Genomic DNA, 26,953 nt, shown 5'->3' with positions numbered 1-26,953 from the left:
TCCTGACAGGCAGCACTTCCAAAGAGTGACAGCTTGGAAGAATTTTGCTCCATTATCACATTTATAGCCTTGATTAAAAAAAAACAAAAGTACTCATGATCAGCCACAATATCATATAGCTACCACATCATATGACCAATTATGCATTTTAAAACAGCCAACTTCATAGATGTAATTACAGGAAAATCAGACCTTCTCAGTTTCAGATGACAAGACACACATTTTAAGAGTCCAAGATGATCTGACAGTGCATGTCTAATCCAAGTACTTCAGGATCAGGACCCATGTACCTCAATTAAATTATAATTTAAAGTGGATTCAAGTTAATTGGACGGGACTTTACCCCTAATACAATCCACATGGCAGAGACTAATGGAAGATCTTCTGACACTAGATTAAATTTCAAAAAGCTCCTGATAACTCTCCAAAATGATATGGGTTTTCAGATGAATTCATCCATACACATTAACACTTGTTTGTTGTGAACAATAACCACTCCTTAGATATTATGCTGTGGAGATGCCCTCGTGAGACCCTGAGCTATCCTGATTCACCCCGGCCATTAGGCCAAGATGCGCGCCCACCGCCCACATCTTTCCCCTCTTCTGGTGTGCTGCCACTCTAACCCACGCCTAGTCTGCCCACGGCAATGAGAGTGCTTGGCATCCCGGGAGACGGGGAGAAGACAGTGACTCACTTGGATGCTGCCAGTGGATGGGTAGATGCAAAGCGACTCTTCACACTCCAAGGTGACAAGGAGGAGGTGGCGAAACGAGGAGTTAGAGAAGCAATCAAGTGTCCTTTGAAAGAATTATTACATACAAAAAAATCCCTACTACCTACAGTGGGTTTATAAAAGACTCAGTCTGTGGTTAATGGTTAATCTCTGACATCAGTGTAATAGTAGCAAAGTGTCCCTGTATGATGTAATTTGAATATTTATCAGTACCTATCTTTGCAGTGCTTCTGCAAAATATTCAAGAGTCTATATTTGGCATGACTTTTTCTCTCTGCATTATTATCCCTCTGAGCAGCGGTGATAACAGGATTTCTTTTAGCTGGGGCTAGTAGTCTCTGATGGGTCTACATGAACGGTCCGCCACGCTATCTGTGACATTTAGCAGATTTTCCCGGTGGCATGTGTGGACCTGTCTGTTTGGCAATGACACAAAAATGAAAAAGACTTTTATCTCTTCTATTACACACGAGCTGGATTTACACCCGACCTTTACACCCTTCTCCTTTCCTCTCCTCTCCTGTCCTCTCATCTCCGTACTGTACTTAAGGATATGTTACAGCTCTCTCATACCTGTTTAAAAACGCACATCTGTTTCAGCATTAATTACACACCACTGAGCTGTTCATTTATCACTCAAGGGTGCTGTAGATAAAGTTATCACCATTAGTCCACCAGCAGACAGACACCTTTTACGCATCAACAAGCTGATTTCAAAGAGACAATTAGGTATTTCTTTTAACTCCACCCTGTCTTAAACATGTTGTCTTAACTCTGTCCAAATCCATCCGCATACATTCATTTACCTTAATTTAACAGTATTTCTTATCCTCAATCCCCTTTTGCAATCCCTTCATGCTCTCACTTCCCCCCATCGTCTCTTGCCTACTCTCTCCACTCTGGAGTGTATCCAGCTGTGGCCCTGTCCTCGACATCCGCTGTGCCAGCTGAGGGCTGGCTGAGGGGCATACTGGGGTCTTAAGTGGGAACACAAGAGCTCATGCCTTTTTTAGAATGATAGAGACACACATAAAAAAACAGTGGGTGAGAAAAACCCCCCAAATGTTATGGTTTATGATAGCAATGAAGAAGAGCGATACAGATTGTAAAAAAACGAGACTCCATCCTCCCTATGCTGGAATATTAACATCTCCCATTCAATTAATTATGCAAGATGGCCACTATATTAATAACATCCCCTTCACCAAGACACAATCTCATTAATATTGTAAACGACCATTCTAAAAGCCATTCATATCACCTCCCCTAAGAATCTGTTATGTGGAATTCCCCATTTTCAGTGAGTCAGATGAGACCAGGGATCCACCGAGAAACAGGTCACAGCTGGGCTATCATGAAGCAGGGCTCCTTACATCACTCCATCAGTCAACTTATATACAAACAAGAGGCAGTCATGCAAACTTAAAGGGCACTTGTGCCTGTGGGCGTGCATGCTCTCACACACACTCACACTCACACTCACACACACAGTGTACAAGACAATTGTATAAACACAAATGATAACTAAGGCCAAACAAAATTATTTTATCTGGATGAATGTCAGAGCATGCCAGCATTTGTTTCCTCTAATTTTAATGATTTATGTTCAATATTGTCTGAGGAGCAGGGAATTAATTTAATTAAAAGACATCAGTCACAGTGAATGGTAAGTGCAAAAGCTGTCACAGCCTTTGATAAACAGATGCACTGACTGAAGGGAAAGCACTACAGGTTACTGACTCTAGGTTCACATGTAAAAGTTAATTAAAAGCCTTATTGTAAAGTATTCAGAGAGAGGGAAATTCTCTATCATCATCAAATACAGCTACCCTAAAGTTCTGTTTGAAATCAGTGTTATTCTAGTCAAAACTCATATTGCATTATAGACTACATTAGTAGGCCTACTGGTATGTTTAAGGCACTAATAATGCCTTCATTTTTTCTTCATGCTATAGGAAATGTCTTCAGGCTGTTTTGTCGGTGGGCACCAGTGTCTGTGGTGCCAGAAAATGTGTTTTCAGATTTAGTTAATTAAAAAGGGATGTGCTGAAATAAAGAAACTGACACAGAAACAGCCTTTTTCTTAGAGGTGACAGCACAACCTGGTGCTTTAACATGTCATCATGGCATGTAGTAAGTTACACTAATAAAAGACAGTGGAAATAGTTTAAGAATCACAAGCCAATCACATTAACAATTCATCTAATGCTGCATTAGGTCCAGTTCATGTTGCCCTTTGGTAATCACTTCTGCTAAAACCAAGCTATGAAATATGTATGGCAAGAAATTAGTCACTTCAGGATAAGTCTAATAAATGCTGTGTATTTAGATTCAGTTATACCTGTTAAAACAAAGAAAGATTAAAAGTAATGCTAACAGCACAGCACATTTAACTCTACCGTAAGAAAGAGTGATGGAGTCAGCCCAAGCAAGAAGGAACAAAGGTGGGAGAGACAGTGAAATTGGTCCCTCTGTTGGAATAAATTGGTAGTACAAGGGTTGGACACGTGATCATCACCCCACTGCCCATCCGCACAGGCTTTCTCATTAAGCCAGAGCACTAAAACATAATCCCAGCTATGAGTGTGAGTGTGAGTGTGTGCGTGTGAGTGAGAGAGAGAGAAAGAGACAGAGAGAGAGACAGAGAGCGTAAGTCATTTTCTATCTTATATCCACTACAGTGACAGGAAATAGGTAGTGCAAGATACCATGGAAGGCATCCTCCAGAGGTGAAATGATAAAGGGTAGAAAGCATCGGCATATACAACACATTGATAATAGAATCTACAGTACCAATATTTAAAACTACATTTACCATAAATTTACTGGATGATGCACAAACTTAAAACGAGGATTCATGTCAAATGTGAGAAAAAGCCAGCTTATCTGAAGCATTTTGTCTCCAAGGATGTTGTTTAACCATAGAAGCAACACTTTATCACAGTTAAGACAGAATTTATATCAAATTCAAAGAATTAAAAAATGTGCAGAAATAAATTCTGAAAAGCAAAAAAACTCTAAATACACACTGCTAAATTGGATCAGCTTCTACAGACTAAAGCTAATATCTACCATATTGGTTTATGACAAAGCTGTGTTCTCATACCTCCTTGTCATCAATATTTCCTCTGCAAAAAAAAACTTTTCCATTTTCAAATCTCCGAAACAAAGTCCCATGGTAACCACAATCCCTTTACTCAGGTGGACACAGTAAGCGGGTAGAGGAGGCATTCTCTGGGTATGTTTGTTTGTCTTGATCCCTTGTGTACCTTGCTTTCAAAAATAAAGGGCATGAGAAAACTAAAAGCAGCACAAATCCCTCCCTGTGGGACTCTATAAGGGTTAAACAGCTCCTTGGTTGTCCTGGTTCAGCATGTGCATAAATCAAACAGATTCTTGTTGTGGTACTGAACAAAGCTATCAGGAAATGCAGGCAGGCTTTGGATACTTCCCTCTCAGGATGCCCTGGCTTTATATCCTTGCCGGATGGGAGAGGATGGAACCCGTGGTTCTGAGCATGACAAAGCTAATCTAACAACTGCAACAACATCCCGATGCCACTAAGAGGGAGTATGGATGAAGGACGAGTTGGTGGAAGTAGGGGAGAAAAGGGTGGGGTGGTGATAAATTCTTCCCTTTATCTGTGACCAATTGTAAGCCTGTGGTGTTCTCACTCAGCTTCAGGGCATGTATTTAATGTGTTTTTTTTTTGTCCATTTCATCCTAAGAAGCTCTCGTTTTCTCACTATCTCATGCTCAAGGCTTGAGTGCTGTATTTGAGTCTTCCACTAAAACCCTCTCAATTTAAAAAAAAAAATTCTCTAATCTCACACATTTGCTTACTTCCTTTATCCACTGACTTGGCATTTCTGCTCCTGATGCTGTACATCTTCAGTCTGCATCTCTCTCTTTGTCTCTCTAACAAGCTCTCCTGTCTCCTATTGTGTCCACCTTGCTTCCTTCCTGCTTGCCTCTACGCACATGCTCGGATGGATGTGTGTGGGTGGGGGCGGGTACATAATGGCAGCTCCCTGGAAACAGACTAGTTCATCATTTCGTTAAGGCTCAGAACAGTCTCCATGACAACCTCAGACAGCAGCACTAACCTCACTCACACAAAGGACACACCCTGTAAGGGAGAAAAACAGGAAGTGCTACATGTAAGTGCTTTACTGAGAAGGGGGAGTGACTGAGGTAAAGATGTATCAGATTGAGATAACAGTCCAAAAATAACCAGGACACAATCATATTGCTGTTCTGTCATTTTGTATTAAAACTGCTGCAGTAAGGACATTTCTTTCTGGTCCATCTGTTAAACCCATCTGTCCAACAGAACTGTAACAACTAGCTGATTTGTTGCCAACTATCTTGATAATCACTGAATCGATTTGAGTCCATTTTTTAAGGAAATCCAAATTCACAGATTCATGCTCCTGAAGTATGAATATTGCTCTGGTTTATTTAGTCCTCTATGATAGTAACATCATATCTTGTGTGTCTGTTTCACTTTGGGCAGTGTGTTTTTCAACATTTTATGTAGCTAACAACTAATCAATTTATTGAGATAATAACTGACATATTAATCGATAATGAAAATAATGGTATGTTGCAGCACTGCTATGTAGGCTACACCACAAAAATGACTTTACTGTATGACTGCCATCTATGAACTGTGGACCACTTAGTGTGTGCCTCAACCAGGATAATGTGTTATAGAATCAATAATTTAATGCACTTTGCAGTATAGGGGAGGCAGAGTTAGAAGCTTTCATCGGATACACAATCTAAACCCAATCATCATCCTATGTACGGCCAGGACATTACTAAGCTCCTCTCTCAACAGTAAGTGTGTACACATCATTAACATTATGGTGGTTGTATAAAACACCCACCCCAAGCAAATGTTGCATATGCTCAGACGCAGTATCTTGCGGTCACACAGCACTCGGACAAAAACACACGATGTTCTGATGGCTGCATGGATAAAAGCCTCTCCTCCACATCCTCATCCTCCCTGGCCTTTTGCCCCGCCCAACCGGTTTAGCTGTGACTAGGTGTTGTCAGCCCCGCCCAACCGCAGAGCAGAGCAGGAGGCAGAGCTGAGCCGAGCGGAGCTGATACCTCGATTGGTACTGACGCTGCCTGCTTCTGTGACTGCAGCGAGTAGCGGAAAATTACCTGCCCCTCCCCCCTCTCTTCCACATTCACAGAGAACTGCGGCATACAGAATACATACTGAATCGCTTTTACGCGCTCCAGGCATTGTTTGAGGAAACACAGTAGATTGTGTCAGAGCAGAGGGAGGGATGAAAAAAGCAACCACCTAACGCAGGCTTCTTCAGATGGCGCATGTAGCACGCTGCCACCTTTAAATCACATGCTGACCCACTTAAAAGCTACACAGTCCATACGCATCGACTGCTACATGCAATGTCTGAGTGTGAGCATACAAAGCACTGATCGAGTCTCCATCACACTGAACCAACCACACGAAGGGAGCTTTGACAGATCGGGCCATGCTTGTTTGTGCTGAACCACTCCCTGAAATGAGGTCATGTTGTCTGAGTGAGTCAAAGCATCACGGATCCACAGCAGCACACAGTGCACTGAATTTCACCGAGATTATCTGAACACAGTCTACCAGTTAAGAGAAATAACAACATTACTGAATGCTTAGAAATGTCACGAATGTACATGAAACACAAGATTTAACCGCTGACAAATTCAATCAAAACGGAATAGCTACACAGGGGCTTGTGTGCTATTTGGTATGAGCGGATCAGGGTCATAGGAATGTTAATGATAATATATTAAATCGTGTTTACAGCGCTCTAAAGCTGATAGCACACGTCTGTAGAGATGGACGCTAATTCCCTGTTAGTTCTCTCAGCTGCTCCCCTTCTCAGGGATTGCTGGTGAAGAAGAGGGGGAGGGGAAGAGATCTGGCAGCATGGATGAGGATGATGAGAAAAAAAGGACCAGGTTTGGGATGAATAATATCTTGATGTTGCACAGCTCAAAAAGGGGGAAATAGAACAGGCAGTTGAATAAAAAATAACCAGGGAATAACATGTATAACTTGCACATTACATTTGTTGGATGAGAGCATGGTATTTTAACACATAACATTTATATTTAAAGCAGAGAATAGCCTATGAACACATGGTCCTTGGCTCACAAATCTTTTTTGTATTGAAAGTAAAAAGATAGCTCGGCAAAACAGCAATTTTTTCTAAGGGTGTTCATCTATTATTAGAGACACATCATCACACAGTACCTGATGAAATGTAACTGTGTTTCACAATACATTTGGGTCTTGAAGTGCAGTCTCTAACAGATTTTATAAAATATCACTTAATACTTAGGCTACAAATATGTAAGAAATTGCTGAGTAGAATTTACTGCACAAACACTAGAGAAAGGATAATGACTCCATAGAAGCTGAAGTAAATATCTCAGGAGAAACAGTAGATTGCAAGACTGAACAAATATGAGCAGAGCACAGTCAAATTCTGACAAAAAGATAAGATTTTTAAGGCTGAAATGCTACAGTTACAAACCTGGGAGAATTAAAGGCCCTACCCACACAGGTGTTTCCACTTATTTTGCCTAATTAGACCCCCTCTTGGGAACAGTAGGCATGTTCATACAGTATGTGCTTGATTGACACCTCCCTCACTTTCCTGATGTGCATGTCGGGGTGGGTCAAAATACACCTTTATCATTCTTGTAGGCTTTTTTCCCAGAAGACACTCTGACATGAACACAGTAGGAAGAACACAGGCTGAGTTCTATAGCTGCATTGCTTTCAGCATCCTGATACTGTGCATGTTGCATGGTTCACTGTCACACTGCTATGGTATACATGAAGACTTGAATACAACAGACAGAACCATCGTTAATGTAATTAGTTATACCTGTACTTCTCCAACTATGCCTAAGTCTGTTGTAAGAAAACCCAACTTTGAGCACCTTGGAAGCCCAATGGTTACAGTGCATGCCATGTAATGGCTGCGTCCAGGTTCGATTCCGGCCAGAGGCCTATGCTGCAAGTCATTCCCCTCTCTCTCTCCCTGTTTCCTATCAGCCTCTCTGCCACCTGCTATCTAAAATAAAAAGGCAAGAAGCCCAAAATAAATCTAAAAAACACAACATCTTCAACCTGGGTTGCATAATAACTAAATAAAACACCTATGTCTGGGAACACTGTGCAGGGCCTATTAAAACTACAATCTTTGTAACATACAAATAAAATTTATGCACAGTCAGAGAACATTACAACATTAATTTCTCAACAAGTTTTGTCTTATGATAATAAACCAAGAGCTTATAAAATAATAAGCCAAGAGCTTATAAAATAATAAGCCAAGAGCTTATAAAATAATAAGATAAGAGCCAAATATCAAGTTGTTTTTCACCCACAGAGACATTTCATCTGATGCTAAGACAGCAGACATTTCCTAATTTTAATGCAGAACTATTAACACAAATAAGTATAACCTTTCAAAAATGGATGGACTGAACCTATGCTGCTGTCAATAATGCCCCCATCAAGTGCAATGCCACAGAAATCAAAGACAGGTATGAACAGACACCAGGTAGCAAGAGATTTTCAAAGAGTTACAACTAGTGCCATTTACTTTTCCCCCCCATCCCAGATATGAGCTTGTTCAAAGTCAGCAAATGGGCTGTTAAAATCACAACAGACCCATCACACCCTGTATATTAGTTCTACAGAACACTGTAGGCTATGCCAAAACAACTAAACAAAATAACGGTTTCTCTCCTACACTGCCACGACTATAAACAGTTAAATCAGTCACAAAGCAATCCCTGTCCAATCACCCTGAACTAACACACTGGATATATTACAATTCATATTACAGTTTAACATTGAGTTATAAATGTAAGTAAATACCTCAATGTATACAGTCTGCAATGTCTATACTGAACATGGACATGTATACAAACAGTACTGCCATATATTAAAACATTAACCCATACTTCCCATATGACCATTAATCCATCCCTCTTTGTACAAACACCCACCCTTGCACCTGTGAATCATTTGTGTTTATGCTTACTTGTCTAACCTTGTTTTGGCATTACCACCATATGAATGATCCTACACGTTGTTACATCTGTGTGTAAGCACATTGACAGTAATCGGAAACCGGAGTAAACCTCTTTGTAAGTGTAACACAGTTGGCCAAAAAAGCTGATTCTGACAGATTCAGGTTTCGTATCAGTGGGGCAAACAAAGTATTTCATATGTTAGGTTGAAACGTGTACATAAATAGACGATGCAAAGTTAAAAAAACAAGACTTACTCAGTTGGAGGACAGCGATTTGCATGAAATACAATACAACCCATGTGAAGCACCTTATGGCTGGCGGAAGAGATGAAGACGAAGAACCCAAATGAGGTCCAAAATGGCCTCACGTGTGGCCTAAACACAGATGCATGATAAGACGCCAGCTCCTACATAAAAGGTTGCAGTAGCGCTTTAGGCCATCAGTGGCAGCACTGAGCGCAATGCTGTTATCGTCAGCAGGTGATGGGCGAAGAAGACCCGCCATCTTGTGTTTTCTTATATCCAGTCTATGGTTTTACATGAGTAGTTGTCAGTGTGGACTCATGAAGCACTTACTTAGAGCAAGTTATGTTTCTGTTACATTAAAACATACATAACACACACTCATTTCATCGAACAGGTCGCTAAGAAGTCTAACCTATCTCCGGTGAGTTTGTATTTTCAACATTAAGTAACTTAATAAACTCTGAATGGACACTGAATTGTGATTTGAGTCACTGCTGCGAGCTTCTGAGAGGCATAAACTTCTCAAATCACTCCTGTAATAAAGTGTGTTTTCTACCGAGGCTCCCCGCAAAGCTAACTATTCTAAACAGACGCCGTTTTGCCGGTAAAACACGTATTTAGCATCATGCTAACTACGCTACAACCTTTGGCGCTATGAGGAGGCTACACAACAAAACACAGAAGTAGTTTCTGTTAAATGTTAGGAGTATTTTAACTAATAAACACATGTTGTAGAAGTGGTTTATGCTACAGGAGTGGTTTGACAAGTTGTTGGATATGTTTTAATATGTTTGCGCACCTTGTTTTGTTGAAATAGCTTGGTTGGCAAGCCAGCTTAACTACTGTGAACACTGGTTGACGCAACAGCTGTAGATACACTGTGATTTCAAGAAAAGATTGGGAACCCTGTAACAGGTTTTCAAGCTTACATACGGATATATAATATAATATTTTATAATATTATATATTCCAGGGCCTGTTAACCAACAACTGGACTCCAACTTGCCTACAGGGCCAAGAAGGGCAAATAGGATGCTGTGGTCTGCCTGCTCTGCCTCCATCTCCAGCACCTGGATACCTCAGGCACCTTCCAGAATCCTTCTTGTGGACTTCAGTTCTGCTTTCAATACCAAAGGCACCTGATGATCTTCAATCTATACCAACGCATCACTCGTCCCCCATCTCATCCATCTCCTACACTATTTCTTCAGTGACCAACAACAAGCTGTTTGGGTAGGCAAAACATCATCACCTGAACTCACCACCAACTCTTTAAGATGTACACCAATGACTGCACTGGACCCTTACTCACCACTACTTAACTCAAATACTCCACACTGCCATTCTTGCTCTTCTCACAGATAACCATGATGCTCGAGACTATCATAACACTGTTGCACACTTCACCTAATGGTGTGGGCGTAACCACCTTCAGAGCTCAACTGTACATGCATTGCAGATACACCCACTCAATTGCCACTTCACTGTGCTGCCCTGTGGGTGCAGCTACAGGTCCCCGACATGCAGAAGGGCTCACTTTGGCAAAAGCCTCGTACCTGCAGCCATAGCAGCCCTATTTCTGTCTGTCATTGTTGTGTGATGGTGTGTGTAAAGTGTAATGTTGATTTTTTTTTTCCTGTGATGTACAGTGCTGTAAAAAGGATTTCCCCCCCTGGGGACAATAAATTATAACCAATTATCAACTAATCTAACTAATATCATCTGTTTCCATAATAATATTCAAGTAAATATGCAAACAATAACACATAGGCTGTGAGAGGATATTAAATATTGAATTACACTTCTTAAACTTATTCAAACTTATACAATGAAGTGTTTCTTTAAGATAACAGGATCAGTTTGGTGCCTTAGTTCCACCAGTTGTTTCACTAAATTTATTCTTACTCTTATTCTACTTTAAGTTATTATGGCAACTTTTACTTCATTAATATGAAGTGTAATACCTTCTTATAAACACTCTATGACCCACTTCTTTTTTTGTTGTGCTCTGTTGGTTGGTACTGAGGGGACATTTTGACAAAGATTCTTTAACAAGCCCTGTGATTTCAGCACCATGGACAGCGCTTGAGCCACAGCAGGCAGAGATAGAGAAAAAAGTGGGCTAGTGAGACATGTAATGGCAGCAATATTAATTACAAAAGTTCAAAAACTTGTTTGGGAGGATAACATCTTACCTTTTCCTTATTAGGTAATGTCTGTGTTTTGGTAAAAGTGTCTTCTCCATTAATACTGATCAGTTCAGCATCTACAGGTGGAAATGGTGCGGGGAAAACCACCATGTCACTCTTGAGTGTGTCTGAGCTGAAACACACATCATACTGCTGAGTAGCTTTAGAGTAAGACCAGCTCCCATCAGGGTGGGTGGTGATCATTGGGGCGCTGTACCTGCTGAAACTGCTGTCTGTCCTGTGACATTTGACAGCTATTAAACTGATGAGGCTCAGCAAAAAGATCGCTGACACCGACACAATGGCGATCAGCAGATACAGGTTTAAATCAGAGAAGCTGTCCTCCTTCACAGGAACATGTCTGAACTGAGTCTGGATGTCAGCTGTGCTTTCAACCACCACCACATCAATAGACACAGTAGCTGACAGGGAGGGTTCTCCGTTATCAGAAACCAACACCACCAAGGGGTGAGTTTTCAGGTCATTGTCACTCATTCTCCTCTTAGTCCTGATCTCCCCGGTGCTGGTTCCGATCCGGAAGAGGTTGTTTCCTTTTGGCTCAGACAGGTGATAAGAAAGCAGCGCATTGTATCCAGAGTCTGCGTCTACAGCCCTGATCTTTGCCACAAAGTATCCCGCTTCAGCAGAATAGGGGATGCTCTCACTGTTAACAGAGCCGTGCTCAGAATAGGGCGCCAGAACAGCTGGATTATTGTCATTCTCATCCAGAATAAAAACGTTGACAGTCACGTTGCTGCTGAGCGGAGGAACACCAGAATCTGTGGCCTGAACTTTAAACTGAAACGTTTTTAACTCCTCAAAGTTAAAAGACTGCAGTGTGACTATATCTCCAGTCTCTGAGTTGATGTTTATAACAGATCCTATTACATTGTTTTGATGATTATTATTAATAACTGAAAACGTTACTTGTGCATTTTTGTCTACATCCGGATCATCTGCAGTCATAGTATAGATAACAGCCCCTATGGGACTGTTTTCCTTAACGAAAATGTTTATCATAGGTTCTTTAAAACGAGGTGCATTGTCATTGACATCAGAAACGTGCACTGTAATAACACTTGTCCCGGAAAGAGGCGGGACCCCTTCGTCAGTCGCTATTATTGTTACATTATATTTAGAAGCTTGTTCTCTATCTAGAGTTCCGTCTACGACCAAAGAATAATGGTTCTTGTATGTATTCTTAATTTTAAACGGAACAGAATCAACTATTCTAACCTGAACAACTCCGTTTTTATCTGCGTCGTTATCTTTCACTGTTATAAGTCCAACCATCGTGTCTAGTTGTGAATCTTCTCTGACCACATTGACTAAAGACGTCACTGATATTTCTGGTGCATTATCATTAACATCTGTGATTTCAACTAGTACTTTACAATGAGATGCTCTTGGAATTGGTCCTTTGTCTTTCGCTTGGACCCGGATTTCGACTGCACTGTTTTTTTCGTGATCTATTTCACCGTTTACCGTAATTTCTCCCGTTATGGAGTTAATGGCAAATTTATCAACATCATTGTCACTGCCGTGGTTGATAAAAGAATACAGTATTTCTCCATTAAGACCGTCATCTAAATCCCGAGCATGCACCAAAATTACGCTTGTACCACGAGGTTCGTTTTCTGGCACCGTGGCTTTGTACAACGACTTATCAAAAATTGGAATATTATCATTTACATCTTGCACATTAACAGTGATATGCAATGTGCCTGATTTAGGAGGTTTTCCTCCATCTATAGCCGTCAGTGTGAGTTTGATAGCTGGCCGTTTCTCACGGTCTAAGGCTTTCTGTAGTACCATTTCAGCAGACATTGTCTGCTCTCCAGCATTCTGCACATCCAGGGTGAAATGTTCATTTTGGCTCAGCTTGTAGCTTTTTACCGAATAAGTACCCACATCAGCATCGAAAGCCTTTGCCAGTGTAAATCTTTCACCAGGAAAAGCTGATTCAGACACATTAAGAACAATTCCTGGAATCCGAAAAGAGGGCGCGTTGTCATTTATATCCAAAATATTAACCTCAAATCGGTAGAGATTTAGCGGAGAGTTGACAATGGCTTCCACTTCCAGAGAGCACTTCACGCTGCGAGAGCACAGCTCCTCTCGGTCTATTCTGTCTTTCACCAGAAGTATTCCGGTCTTAACATTTACTTCGAAATACCTCGTGTTTGGTCCTGATATTTCAAAACCTCGATTTTCCAGCTCTTGTACATCTAAATGTAAATCCTTAGCCAAATTTCCCACAGTGGTACCCGGGCTCGATTCCTCCGTCACCGAATATGCAATCTGTGCTGTTGCGACACTCCATATGTGAAACGCAGGGAAAACATAATACATCCAGTGCCGGATAATGTTCCCGTGGCGTTGCATTCTTTTCATAGCCTGCTAGACAAGTGACTTGGAAATATTTGGCTCAAGTCGTAACATTGTTTGGTACTATTACACTCAGATAAGAGCCCCTCAGTGCAATGAGGGTGTTCTGTATAATATGACGGACAAAGACTTACAAACCCTCTCTCTTTAATAAAAAAGGGAGGAGCTTCACACAGAATAGTTTCAACTCTGTGAGCTGATAGCGACATCTTATGGTAACATAGAAGACAAGAAAATAATGAAATATATTGTAAGATAATTAAAACATTAGGGTTTTCCTGAAATTAAGATAATAGAAAATCTATACTAAATTACCACTAACAAAAACGGCAACAAAAAAAACAACAAAAACACATGTGACATTCTAGCCAGACTACATCGCCCTAGCAACATTCAGTTATTGTAAAGAGGAATGAGAAATTGGTTAAATATTTAAAATTTGTTTCACAGTCTATTCGTTTTCTTTACAGCACACAAGAGCATCATAGCATGGCCAACAAAACCAGAGAGCAATGTAGGATATATTTAGAATGTCATCATTTTTCTTTAAGTCATACAATAAAGGAATGGCCGTTTAATCTTGAATATCATGTGAGTAGGCTACAACAAAAAGTTCTAGCCCTATGTATTATGTACCATTATTTTTACCTTTTCTTTATTAGGTAAAGTCTGAGTCCTGTTGAAAGTGTCTCCTCCGTTAATACTGATCAGCTCCGCATCTACAGACGGAAACGGCGCGGGGAAAACCACCATGTCACTCTTGAGTGTGTCTGAGCTGAAACACACGTCATACTGCTGAGTAGCTTTAGAGTAAGACCAGCTCCCGTCAGGGTGGGTGGTGATCATTGGGGCGCTGTACCTGCTGAAACTGCCGTCTGTCCTGTGGCATTTGACAGCTATTAAACTGATGAGGCTCAGCAGAAAGATCGCTGACACCGACACAATGGCGATCAGCAGATACAGGTTTAAATCAGAGAAGCTGTCCTCCTTCACAGGAACATGTCTGAACTGAGTCTGGATGTCAGCTGTGCTTTCAACCACCACCACATCAATAGACACAGTAGCTGACAGGGAGGGTTCTCCATTATCAGAAACCAACACCACCAAGGAGTGAGTTTTCAGGTCATTGTCACTCATTCTCCTCTTAGTCCTGATCTCCCCGGTACTGGTTCCGATCCGGAAGAGGTTGTTTCCTTTGGGCTCAGACAGGTGATAAGAAAGCAGCGCATTGTATCCAGAGTCTGCGTCTACAGCCCTGATCTTTGCCACAAAGTATCCCGCTTCAGCAGAATAGGGGATGTTCTCACTGTTAACGGAGCCATGCTCAGAATAGGGCGCCAGAACAGCTGGATTATTGTCATTTTCATCCAGAATAAAAACATTGACAGTCACGTTGCTGCTGAGCGGAGGAACACCAGAGTCTGTGGCCTGAACTTTAAACTGAAACGTTTTTAACTCCTCAAAGTTAAAAGACTGCAAACTGATTATATCTCCAGTCTCTGAGTTAATGTTTACCACGGACGTTATCGGAATAGTTTTTGAATCACCTAACAATGAGTAGGTTACTCTCGCGTTTTCATTTATATCAGGATCAACTGCAGTTATTGTGTAGATAGTGGCTCCCACTACACTATTTTCTTTCACATATACATTTATCACAGGCTCTGAGAATAGAGGCGCATTATCATTCACATCAGAAATGTGAACAGAAATAACACTGGTGCTGGAGAGAGGTGGAGTGCCTTGATCGGTAGCTGTGATAGTGACATTATATAGAGAAACACTCTCTCTGTCAAGAGGTCCATCAACTGTCAATGAATAATAATTTTTGTAGTTTAACTTTAGTTTAAAGGGCACCAACCCAACAATTGTAGCACTGGTAAGCCCATTATTACCCCCATCTTTGTCAGTGACAGTCACCAAAGCAACCACTGTACCTATCTCAGCGTCCTCTTTAACGGGGCTCATAAGAGAAGTTATGATGATTTCAGGAATATTGTCATTAACGTCGATTACTTCCACTAACACTTTACCATGCACACTACGAGATGGCGTGCCTTTGTCTCTTGCCTGTACACGAATATCATATGCTGTATTCTCTTCATAGTCTACTTTTCCACTTACAGTTATTTCCCCTGTGTCTGGATTTATTAAGAACACAGTTTCAGGATTGAAATTTCCCCTCTCAATAAATGAATACACAATCTCACCATTTATTCCCTCATCTAAATCTGTAGCTGTTACAATCAGTATGGATGTCTGAAACGGAGTATTCTCAGTGACCCGGGCCTTATACAGAGGTTGGCTAAATACCGGAACATTGTCATTTATATCTATTACATTTACAACTATTTTTAATGTCCCTGACCTGGCAGGTTTTCCTCCGTCCAGAGCAGTTAACGTCAGGTGGATTACGGATTGTTTCTCTCTGTCTAAAGATTTCTGCAGGACCAGCTCGGCAGACTCACTGTGTTGTCCACCGCTCTGTACGTCTAATGAGAAATATTCATTTGGACTCAGCTTGTAGCTCTTTACGGAGTTACTGCCCGTGTCTGCGTCATTTGCCATGGGGAGTAAATACCTCTCCCCTGTAAAAGACGATTCCGAAATATTAAAAGTCTTCTCTTTTTCATGAAAAGATGGTGCGTTATCGTTTATATCAATAATCTGAACCTCTATGCGATGCAGATGCATCGGGTTGCTCAGGATGGCTTCTATATTGAGAGCACATTTGACCGTGTTTGGACAGAGCTCCTCACGGTCAATCCTATCGCAAACATATAGAACACCAGTTTTTAAATCCACGTCGAAATATTTCTTTGAATTTCCAGATACAACTCGCAGATCCCGTTTTTCCAATTCGTGAACGTTAATTTGTAAATCCTTAGCAAGATTTCCCACCACCGTCCCTTTGTCAACCTCTTCGGAAACGGAAAACGATAGCTGCGATGTAGCACGATCACACAAAGAGAGCAAGGCTGTAATCATTTGTATCCAAAGCGTGACTGTTAGTCTTCCACGTCCCATTGCTGCAACCGAATGGACGAAATAAGCTAATACTTTACGAGCATATCCACCGTTTAGCAGAGTAACAGACGAAGCCCTCTCCGTCTTGTGGTCATTTGTGTAATTTCTGACAAAGCACGGGTGGACAACGGATGCTTCACAAGGAAAGGAGGAGTTTGGGGAAAGAAAGCAGCCATACGAACATTTGTGGTCTCCAGCGACACCAACTGTTATTTCGGTGCTATTTTTTTAAAGATGTGGATATGCTATATAGCCCATAATATTTGTGCATGGGGTCATACTAGTGGAAGAATATTCAAAACCTCGTTCACAACGCATTTTATGTTGCGTAAGAAAAGTTTAAATTAATGTAAAAGCGAGAGGCAGCCTTTTTCACTGCACGCTACACCACCATGTAGAGTCAGCACCATGGACAGTTTCCATGGGCACCATTATGTAACAGTGCTGAATCAACATATAATATCTTGTATAGAAAGGCCAAAACAAGTCTTCCACAAATCAAATGACACCGTCATCAGAAAGACCCCAGATCTAATTCTTGGGTGGCAAACAACTCACCTTTTCTTTATTAGGTAAAGTCTGAGTCCTGGTATAAGTGTCTCCTCCGTTAATACTGATCAGCTCCGCATCTCCAGGTGGAAACGGCGCGGGGAAAACCACCATGTCACTCTTGAGTGTGTCTGAGCTGAAACACACGTCATACTGCTGAGTAGCTTTAGAATAAGACCAGCTCCCATCAGGGTGGGTGGTGATCATTGGGGCGCTGTACCTGCTGAAACTGCCGTCTGTCCTGTGGCATTTGACAGCTATTAAACTGATGAGGCTCAGCAGAAAGATCGCTGATACCGACACAATGGCGATCAGAAGATACAGGTTTAAATCAGAGAAGCTGTCCTCCTTCACAGGAACATGTCTGAACTGAGTCTGGATGTCAGCTGTGCTTTCAACCACCACCACATCAATAGACACAGTAGCTGACAGGGAGGGTTCTCCATTATCAGAAACCAACACCACCAAGGGGTGAGTTTTTAGGTCATTGTCACTCATTCTCCTCTTAGTCCTGATTTCCCCGGTGCTGGTTCCTATCCGGAAGAGGTTGTTCCCTTTTGGTTCAGACAGATGATAAGAAAGCAGCGCATTGTATCCAGAGTCTGCGTCTACAGCCCTGATCTTTGCCACAAAGTATCCCGCTTCAGCAGAATAGGGGATGCTCTCACTGTTAACGGAGCCGTGCTCAGAATAGGGCGCCAGAACAGCTGGATTATTGTCATTTTCATCCAGAATAAAAACGTTGACAGTCACGTTGCTGCTGAGCGGAGGAACACCAGAGTCTTTGGCCTGAACTTTAAACTGAAACGTTTTTAACTCCTCAAAGTTAAAAGACTGCAAACTGATTACATCTCCAGTCTCTGAGTTAATGTTTACCACGGACGTTATCGGAATAGTTTTTGAATCACCTAACAATGAGTAGGTTACTCTCGCGTTTTCATTTATATCAGGATCAACTGCAGTTATTGTGTAGATACTAGCTCCAACTGCACTGTTTTCTTTTACATAAATATTAATCACAGGCTGCATAAATCGAGGCGCGTTGTCGTTGGCGTCAGAAACATGAACGGTAATAATGCTGGTGCTCGATAGAGGCGGCGTACCTTCATCAGTAGCTGTAATCGTAACATTGTAAACAGAGCATCCTTCCCTGTCAAGAGGTCCATCCACGACTAAAGAGTAATAATTTTTATAATTAGAAGTGAGCTTAAAGGGCGCGGAACCAATTAGTTTACAGTTAGTCTGTCCGTTTTTCCCTCCATCTTTATCAGTCACTGTCACTAAAGCGACAACGCTTCCTATGTCAGCATCCTCTTTAACGGGGTTCATGAGTGACGTCACCACAATTTCTGGGGCATTGTCGTTCACATCTATTACCTCCACCAGCAGCTTTCCATTTGCTCTTCTTGGCGACGAACCTTTATCTGTCGCTTGAACATGGATTTCATATGCTGGCTGTGCCTCAAAATCCAAATCACCCTTGACAGTGATCTCACCAGTCTCTGCATTAATAAGAAACACATCTGACGGATTGAAGTTTGCACGCTTCACAAAGGAGTAAGTCAGCCTTCCGTTGTCCCCTTCATCTAAATCTGTGGCACTTAGTTGAATTACTGACGAACCAGCTGGTGCATTTTCATTTACACGTGCCTTGTAAAGCGTTTTACTAAATGATGGCGTGTTATCGTTAACATCCAAAACATTTACATTTATTTTTAAAGTTCCCGTTTTAGGAGGTTTTCCTCCGTCTACAGCGGTCAGAATTAGTGTAATAAGGGCTTGTTTTTCTCGATCCAAAGCTTTCAGTAGCACTAATTCAGCAGACACACTATGTTCCCCACCGTTCTGTACATCTAGAGAGAAGTATTCATTTGGACTTAGTCTGTAAGTCTTTACTGAATTGCTTCCCATATCTGCATCAAGAGCCATAGGAAGCAAGAAATGCTCGCCTGTAGGCGATAATTCAGAAATGTTAAGTGAATGTGACCTCTCGACGAAGGTAGGTGCGTTGTCATTCAAATCAGTAACTACCACCTCAATACGGTGGAGTACCATAGGATTACTCAGTATGGCCTCTAATTTTAACGTGCATTTTATCGTATTTGGACAAAGCTCCTCGCGGTCAATTCGCTCATTAACATAAAGATCCCCCGTTTTAAAATTCGCCTCGAAATATTTCTTACTGTACCCAGACACGATATTTAGATTCCTCGCTTGCAGGTCCCGAGCATTGACATTTAGATCCTTCGCGAGATTCCCCACCACAGTTCCTTTGTCCACCTCCTCGGAAACAGAGTAGGATATCTGAGCAACACAGCAGTCACATAAAAACAGAATAAACACCCAGCAGAGAGTCCGATTATTCCGTCCACAGCCCATCGCTTCTTTCAACAAATCTGACGCGAGAAAAAAAGTATACGTCCATGAAAGGCCACTCGATCTCCCATAATCTGTTATCCCATCCCCTCCAGTCCTCTCATTTTCATCGCTGTTCGTGTTCCTCTCACAAAGCAATGGCAGTCTGCTGCTGACGCGACACACTGAAAGGGAGGAGACTGAAAACGCCGAGCTCACAAAATCATGTGGTCATCAGCGACCCCACGCGTTACAACTGTGACTTGAACACACTTTCAGAAAAAAACAGGTGTTGTAATTGTTACACAGTACAATATGAAATACCTTGACGTTAAAGTTCCAAGAACAAGACTGAAAGTTTCGTTCTGTCCAAGTGTGTAAAAAGGAAAAATTAAGCCAAACCAGTCAGACTTAATGATGGAAATGGCAGTTATCTAGAAGCAGTCTGAAATTAAACGTCAAAAACATATAATAAGTTCAAACTTATGGACAATATTTTCTGTACAGTTAAGTTATAACAGACATCAACAAAATATTTAAAGACAAGTTCGGCCAGTATTAAACTAATGGATTGATTGATTGATATTGGTATTGATATCACAGGTAAAAGGAAACATGCAAGAAGAGGTTGCAATTGACAGACCAAGTAATTAAACAGGAGTGATAGCATAATTCAACTCTGTCAAGACATATCATTTGATTTGTGAGCACAAGTGCACGAAAAGGACGCAAATGCTGTTTCAGCACCACGGAAAGCGCCATACACACCCAGTGGCAGGATATGCGAACTATTTTCACCCCTAAATAAATCCCTTCATAGTGTTTGTTTTCAATTAAAAGCTACAAAGACTATTTTGGCAAAGAGCAGCGATGTTTACGATGAAATTATGTTGGCAGAAGAAGCTGATCCTAATGTCACTCCTTAAAGTGGAGTGAAAAAATGCAAACAACTCACCTTTTCTTTGTTTGGTAAAGTCTGAGTCCTGGTATAAGTGTCTCCTCCGTTAATACTGATCAGCTCCGCATCTACAGACGGAAACGGTGCGGGGAAAACCACCATATCACTCTTGAGTGTGTCTGAGCTGAAACACACGTCATACTGCTGAGTAGCTTTAGAGTAAGACCAGCTCCCGTCAGGGTGGGTGGTGATCATTGGGGCGCTGTACCTGCTGAAACTGCCGTCTGTCCTGTGACATTTGACAGCTATTAAACTGATGAGGCTCAGCAGAAAGATCGCTGACACCGACACAATGGCGATCAGCAGATACAGGTTTAAATCAGAGAAGCTGTCCTCCTTCACAGGAACATGTCTGAACTGAGTCTGGATGTCAGCTGTGCTTTCAACCACCACCACATCAATAGACACAGTAGCTGACAGGGAGGGTTCTCCGTTATCAGAAACCAACACCACCAAGGGGTGAGTTTTCAGGTCATTGTCACTCATTCTCCTCTTAGTCCTGATCTCCCCGGTGCTGGTTCCGATCCGGAAGAGGTTGTTTCCTTTGGGTTCAGACAGGTGATAAGAAAGCAGCGCATTGTATCCAGAGTCTGCGTCTACAGCCCTGATCTTTGCCACAAAGTATCCCGCTTCAGCAGAATAGGGGATGCTCTCACTGTTAACGGAGCCGTGCTCAGAATAGGGCGCCAAAACAGCGGGATTATTGTCATTTTCATCCAAAATCAAAACGTTGACGGTCACGTTGCTGCTGAGCGGAGGAACACCAGAGTCTGTGGCTTGAACTTTAAACTGAAACGTTTTTAACTCCTCAAAGTTAAAAGACTGCAGTGTGACTATATCTCCTGTCTCCGAGTTAATATTTAAAACGGATGAAATCGGAATATTTTTTGGATAATTGTCTAATAATGCATACGTCACTTTGGCATTACTGTCCAAATCAGCATCAAACGCACTTACCGTATAAATGACGGAGCCTGTCGGACTATTTTCTTTAACATAAACATTAATCACAGGCTCCATGAAACGAGGTGCGTTGTCATTGACATCAGAAACATGAACAGTAATGACCCTGATACTGGACAGAGGCGGACTTCCTTCGTCTGTGGCTGTAATGGTGACATTGTAAAGAGAAGTGTTTTCTCTGTCCAGCGGTCCGTCTACTACTAATGAATAGTCGTTTTTGTAGTTTAGCTTCAGTTTAAAGGGAACAGACCCCATTACCTTACAGTTGGTTACACCATTGCTTCCTCCATCTTTATCACTCACTGTAACTAAAGCAACGATTGTCCCCAATTCTGCGTCTTCTTTTACTGGGGTCATCAGTGACGTCACAGATATTTCTGGGGCATTGTCATTCACATCAATTATCTCTATCAGTAGTTTAGCATGAGCACTACGAGGAAAAGGACCTTGATCCTTTGCTTGAACTCTGACTTCATAAGCAGGCGTTTCTTCATAGTCTAAATTACCTTTCACTGTGATTTCTCCAGTTTCTGAATTTAGATCAAAAATATTTGAGGGATCAATATTGCCTCGTTTGTTCAGGGAGTACAGGATCTTACTGTTCATGCCCTCGTCTAAATCTGTTGCATTTAACTTTATTACCACTGTTCTACTTGGGGTATTTTCATGCACACGTACTTTATAAAGAGATTTGCTAAAAGTTGGTACATTATCATTCACATCTAATACATTTACACGTATCTGCAATGTACCGGATCTAGCAGGTTTTCCTCCATCTACAGCGGTGAGAAGAAGTGTGATGACCGACTGTTTCTCTCGATCTAAAGCTTTCTGCAGCACTAACTCAGCAGACACACCATGTTCTCCACCGCTCTGCACATCAAGCGAGAAGTGTTCATTTTGGCTCAGCTTGTATGTCTTAACTGTGTTGCTGCCGATGTCTGCATCTACTGCTATTGGGAGAAGATATCTCTCTCCCGTCAAAGATGATTCGTAAATATCTAATGAATGCGTCTTTTCAACGAAATCAGGCGAATTGTCGTTTATATCTAACACGTTAACCTCTATGCGGTGTGCAGTCATTGGATTGTTTAAAACAGCTTGTATTTTCAAAGAGCATTTTACCACATTCGGACAAAGCTCCTCTCTGTCTATCCTCTCATCAACAAAGAGGTTTCCGGTTCGCAAATTCACGTCCAAATATTTCTTACTGTAACTCGAAACAATTCGTAGATCTCTGGTCTCCAGATCCTGTACATTGATGTTTAAATCCTTTGCGATATTCCCCACTACTGTGCCTTTGTTCACCTCCTCGGATATCGAGTAGGATAACTGCGAAGCAACCGAGTCACTGAGACAAAGAAACAAAACACATTGAATCCAGACGTATTCCCTCTGCCGTCGAACATACATCGTTGATGCAACAAAAGAGCTGAATCCAAGTAATCATTTATCCACAGTTCAAATAATTCAGTGGAAAGCAATACTGTTGTGGGGAGCCTCCCGCTGTTGTCGCCACTGAACCTTCCGCGGTTGTACTAAAGGCCGGTGACGATTTCATTTTTTTTTCCCCAGACAGGGAGGAGGAGTTTTGGATATGAATACATTCCTGTCTATGGTCTCCTGCGACATCGTGTGGTGAATGATAGGTAAGAAAATACAAAACTGTTACCCTAATAATATTAACAATTATGTTATATAAAAGCATTTGTCTCAGATCCAGCTCGAGTCCACCCTGGTGATCTCATAGTGATCACATTTTAGGAGTGCTCACTTGATGATTCATGTCGTGACAAACAACCAAGATACTATGTTTATACTATGTGCTATGGTATACATGGTCTTTTGTGATATTTAGTTTGACAACCTCGAATTGACGAATGAGCTAAATATCTCAGTAGTAAAGCGAGGTGCTGTAAAGTTCAATATATGCAACGCAATATAAACAGTAAAACACGTGAATATATTTAAATACTTTAATTCCTATACAGTAATTCAAAAGTCCCACATTTTTAATAAATCATAAACTAGAGAGGCAAGTTTGTTTCACTGAAAGATTGCTTAGAAACCATACAGTATATTGTAAAGAGAAAGTCTAGCACCATGGACAGCGATTTCTCACTCATTTCAGAGAGCTTTTTTCAGAGGGCATTGTCAGTGCAATGTGGTACCAGCTACACACAAAATAGATTGTAGGTTCAGCACCACGGTAAGCCTTGTTTCCGTAGACAGAGCAGCCTAGATCCATGTAATCACAAATTAAATTGTTTCAACAAACAGGAATAATAGCAGCTGGTTTTGCGGCAGAACAGTAGAAAGAGCGGCTTCAGCACTACAGTGGGCACAAATATTAGCAGGAAATAAACTGGCTTGATCATCTCATTTCAAACATACGAGTTGTTTCAAGAAGCGATTTGACAACATTTATTTGTTCATATTCATTAATAGCATATGTTGTCAGCACAAATGAACGTCCTGGTCATTGACTCTGTCGAAGCCTACTCAAACAGATTATTGAAGCTTGGTATTTCAAGACAGGCCACCTAAAGCAGAGAACACGCAATTATTCAAATTCTGAAATGACTTAAATGTATGTCACAACTGTTGCTTGTTGCTGAGTTATTTGATTTCAATCAGCCTAAAAGTGCATTTGTGTTGTCATGAATGTTTGTCAGTAGTTGTTTCAAAAGGCCTGGTTGCAAAATTGTAGTCTTTAAGTGCACGTTCATCATGCATCAATATGGAATAATCGTGATATCATAAGAAACCAGGAAAAGGCCTTGCAAATGTATAGCCTACCTTTTCTTTATTAGGTAACGTCTGAGTCCTGGTATAAGTGTCTCCTCCGTTAATACTGATCAGCTCCGCATCTGCAGGCGGAAACTGCGCGGGGAAAACCACCATGTCACTCTTGAGTGTGTCTGAGCTGAAACACACGTCATACTGCTGAGTAGCTTTAGAGTAAGACCAGCTCCCGTCAGGGTGGGTGGTGATCATTGGGGCGCTGTACCTGCTGAAACTGCCGTCTGTCCTGTGACATTTGACAGCTATTAAACTGATGAGGCTCAGCAGAAAGATCGCTGACACCGACACAATGGCGATCAGCAGATACAGGTTTAAATCAGAGAAGCTGTCCTCCTTCACAGGAACATGTCTGAACTGAGTCTGGATGTCAGCTGTGCTTTCAACCACCACCACATCAATAGACACAGTAGCTGACAGGGAGGGTTCTCCGTTATCAGAAACCAAGACTACCAAGGGGTGAGTTTTCAGGTCATTGTCACTCATTCTCCTCTTAGTCCTGATCTCCCCGGTGCTGGTTCCGATCCGGAAGAGGTTGTTCCCTTTGGGTTCAGACAGGTGATAAGAAAGCAGCGCATTGTATCCAGAGTCTGCATCTACAGCCCTGATCTTTGCCACAAAGTATCCCGCTTCAGCAGAATAGGGGATGCTCTCACTGTTAACGGAGCCGTGCTCAGAATAGGGCGCCAGAACAGCTGGATTATTGTCATTTTCATCCAAAATAAAAACGTTGACAGTCACGTTGCTGCTGAGCGGAGGAACACCAGAGTCTGTGGCCTGAACTTTAAACTGAAACGTTTTTAACTCCTCAAAGTTAAAAGACTGCAGTGTGACTATATCTCCTGTCTCCGAGTTAATATTTAAAACTGATGAAATCGGAATATTTCTTGGATAACTGTCTAATAATGTATACGTCACTTTGGCATTTCTGTCCAAATCAGGATCAAACGCACTTACCGTATAAATGACGGAGCCTGTCGGACTATTTTCTTTCACATAAACATTAATCACAGGCTCCGTGAAACGAGGTGCGTTGTCATTGACATCAGAAACATGAACAGTAATGACCCTGATACTGGACAGAGGCGGACTTCCTTCGTCTGTGGCTGTAATGTTGACATTGTAAAGAGAAGTGTTTTCTCTGTCCAGCGGTCCGTCTACTACTAATGAATAGTCGTTTTTGTAGTTAGACTTCAGTTTAAAGGGAACAGACCCCATTACCTTACAGTTGGTTACACCATTGCTTCCTCCATCTTTATCACTCACTGTAACTAAAGCAACGATTGTCCCCAATTCTGCGTCTTCTTTTACCGGGGTCATCAGTGACGTCACAGATATTTCTGGGGCATTGTCATTCACATCAATTATCTCTATCAGTAGTTTAGCATGACCACTACGAGGAGAATGTCCCTGGTCCATTGCCTGAACTCTGACTTCATAAGCAGGCGTTTCTTCATAGTCTAAATTACCTTTTACAGTGATTTCGCCAGTTTCTGAATTTAGATGAAAAATACTTGAAGGATCAATATTGCCTCGTTTGTTCAGGGAGTACAGGATCTTACTGTTCATGCCCTCGTCTAAATCTGTTGCATTTAACTTTATTACCACTGTTCCACGTGGGGCATTTTCATGCACACGTACTTTATAAAGAGATTTGCTAAAAGTTGGTACATTATCATTCACATCTAATACATTTACACGTATCTGCAATGTACCGGATCTAGCAGGTTTTCCTCCATCTACAGCGGTGAGAAGAAGTGTGATGACCGACTGTTTCTCTCGATCTAAAGCTTTCTGCAGCACTAACTCAGCAGACACACCATGTTCTCCACCGCTCTGCACATCAAGCGAGAAGTGTTCATTTTGGCTCAGCTTGTATGTCTTAACTGTGTTGCTGCCGATGTCTGCATCTACTGCTACCGGGAGAAAATATCTCTCTCCCGTTAAAGACGATTCAGAAATATTCAAAGTATATGCTCTTTCAACGAAATCAGGCGAATTGTCGTTTATATCTAACACGTTAACCTCTATGCGGTGTGCAGTCATTGGATTGTTTAAAACAGCTTGTATTTTCAAAGAGCATTTTACCACATTCGGACAAAGCTCCTCTCTGTCTATCCTCTCATCAACAAAGAGGTTTCCGGTTCGCAAATTCACTTCGAAATATTTCTTACTGTCACTCGAAACAATACGTAGATCTCTGGTCTCCAGATCCTGTACATTGATGTTTAAATCCTTTGCGATATTCCCCACTACTGTGCCTTTGTTCACCTCCTCGGATATCGAGTAGGATAACTGCGAAGCAACTGAGTCACTGAGACAAAGAAACAAAACACATTGAATCCAGACGTATTCCCTCTGCCGTCGAACATACATCGTTGATGCAACAAAAAAGCTGAATCCAAGTAATCATTTATCCACAGTAAAGATAATTCAGTGGAAAGCAATACTGTTGTGGGGAGTCTCCTGCTTTTCTCGCCACTGGACCTTCCGCGGTTGTACTAAAGGTCGGTGACGATTTATTTTTTTTTCCCAGGCAGGGAGGAGGAGTTTTGGATATGAATACATTCCTGTCTATGGTCTCCTGCGACATCGTGTGGTGAATGATAGGTAAGAAAATACAAAACTGTTAACCTAATAATTTAACCAATTATGTTATATAAAA

General features: G+C 41.5%; 5 protein-coding genes across 5 annotated transcripts in view; all 5 read right to left on the bottom strand.

Annotated features, from left to right (window-relative positions):
* Positions 1 to 22,899, bottom strand: part of LOC128363136 (protocadherin alpha-C2-like) — a 45,365-nt gene extending 22,466 nt beyond the window's left edge. Inside the window, exon 1 of the mRNA XM_053324058.1 lies at positions 20,521 to 22,899. Coding sequence (XP_053180033.1) covers positions 20,521 to 22,899 — 2,379 coding nt within the window. The remainder of the gene's footprint in view (positions 1 to 20,520) is intronic.
* Positions 11,211 to 13,640, bottom strand: LOC128363421 (protocadherin alpha-3-like). Its single transcript, XM_053324424.1, has one exon. The coding sequence runs from the start codon at positions 13,638 to 13,640 to the stop codon at positions 11,211 to 11,213; it is 2,430 nt and encodes an 809-aa protein (XP_053180399.1).
* On the bottom strand, positions 14,256 to 17,093 carry LOC128363420 (protocadherin alpha-2-like). The gene is made up of 2 exons (XM_053324423.1): positions 17,069 to 17,093; positions 14,256 to 16,795 (listed from the first exon to the last, which is right to left on the bottom strand). The coding sequence occupies exons 1-2, from the start codon at positions 17,091 to 17,093 to the stop codon at positions 14,256 to 14,258; spliced, it is 2,565 nt and encodes an 854-aa protein (XP_053180398.1).
* LOC128363419 (protocadherin alpha-13-like) lies at positions 17,193 to 19,589 on the bottom strand. Its single transcript, XM_053324422.1, has one exon. The coding sequence runs from the start codon at positions 19,587 to 19,589 to the stop codon at positions 17,193 to 17,195; it is 2,397 nt and encodes a 798-aa protein (XP_053180397.1).
* A 1,344-nt stretch (positions 22,900 to 24,243) lies between the features above and the next one.
* On the bottom strand, positions 24,244 to 26,664 carry LOC128362755 (protocadherin alpha-3-like). The gene has a single exon (XM_053323604.1). The coding sequence runs from the start codon at positions 26,662 to 26,664 to the stop codon at positions 24,244 to 24,246; it is 2,421 nt and encodes an 806-aa protein (XP_053179579.1).
* Positions 26,665 to 26,953: the final 289 nt, after the last annotated feature.

The sequence above is a fragment of the Scomber japonicus genome, chromosome 8, assembly GCF_027409825.1.
Source record: "Scomber japonicus isolate fScoJap1 chromosome 8, fScoJap1.pri, whole genome shotgun sequence".
NCBI classification, from domain to species: Eukaryota; Metazoa; Chordata; class Actinopteri; order Scombriformes; family Scombridae; genus Scomber; species Scomber japonicus.
This window is presented reverse-complemented; position numbering and strand designations above follow the sequence as displayed.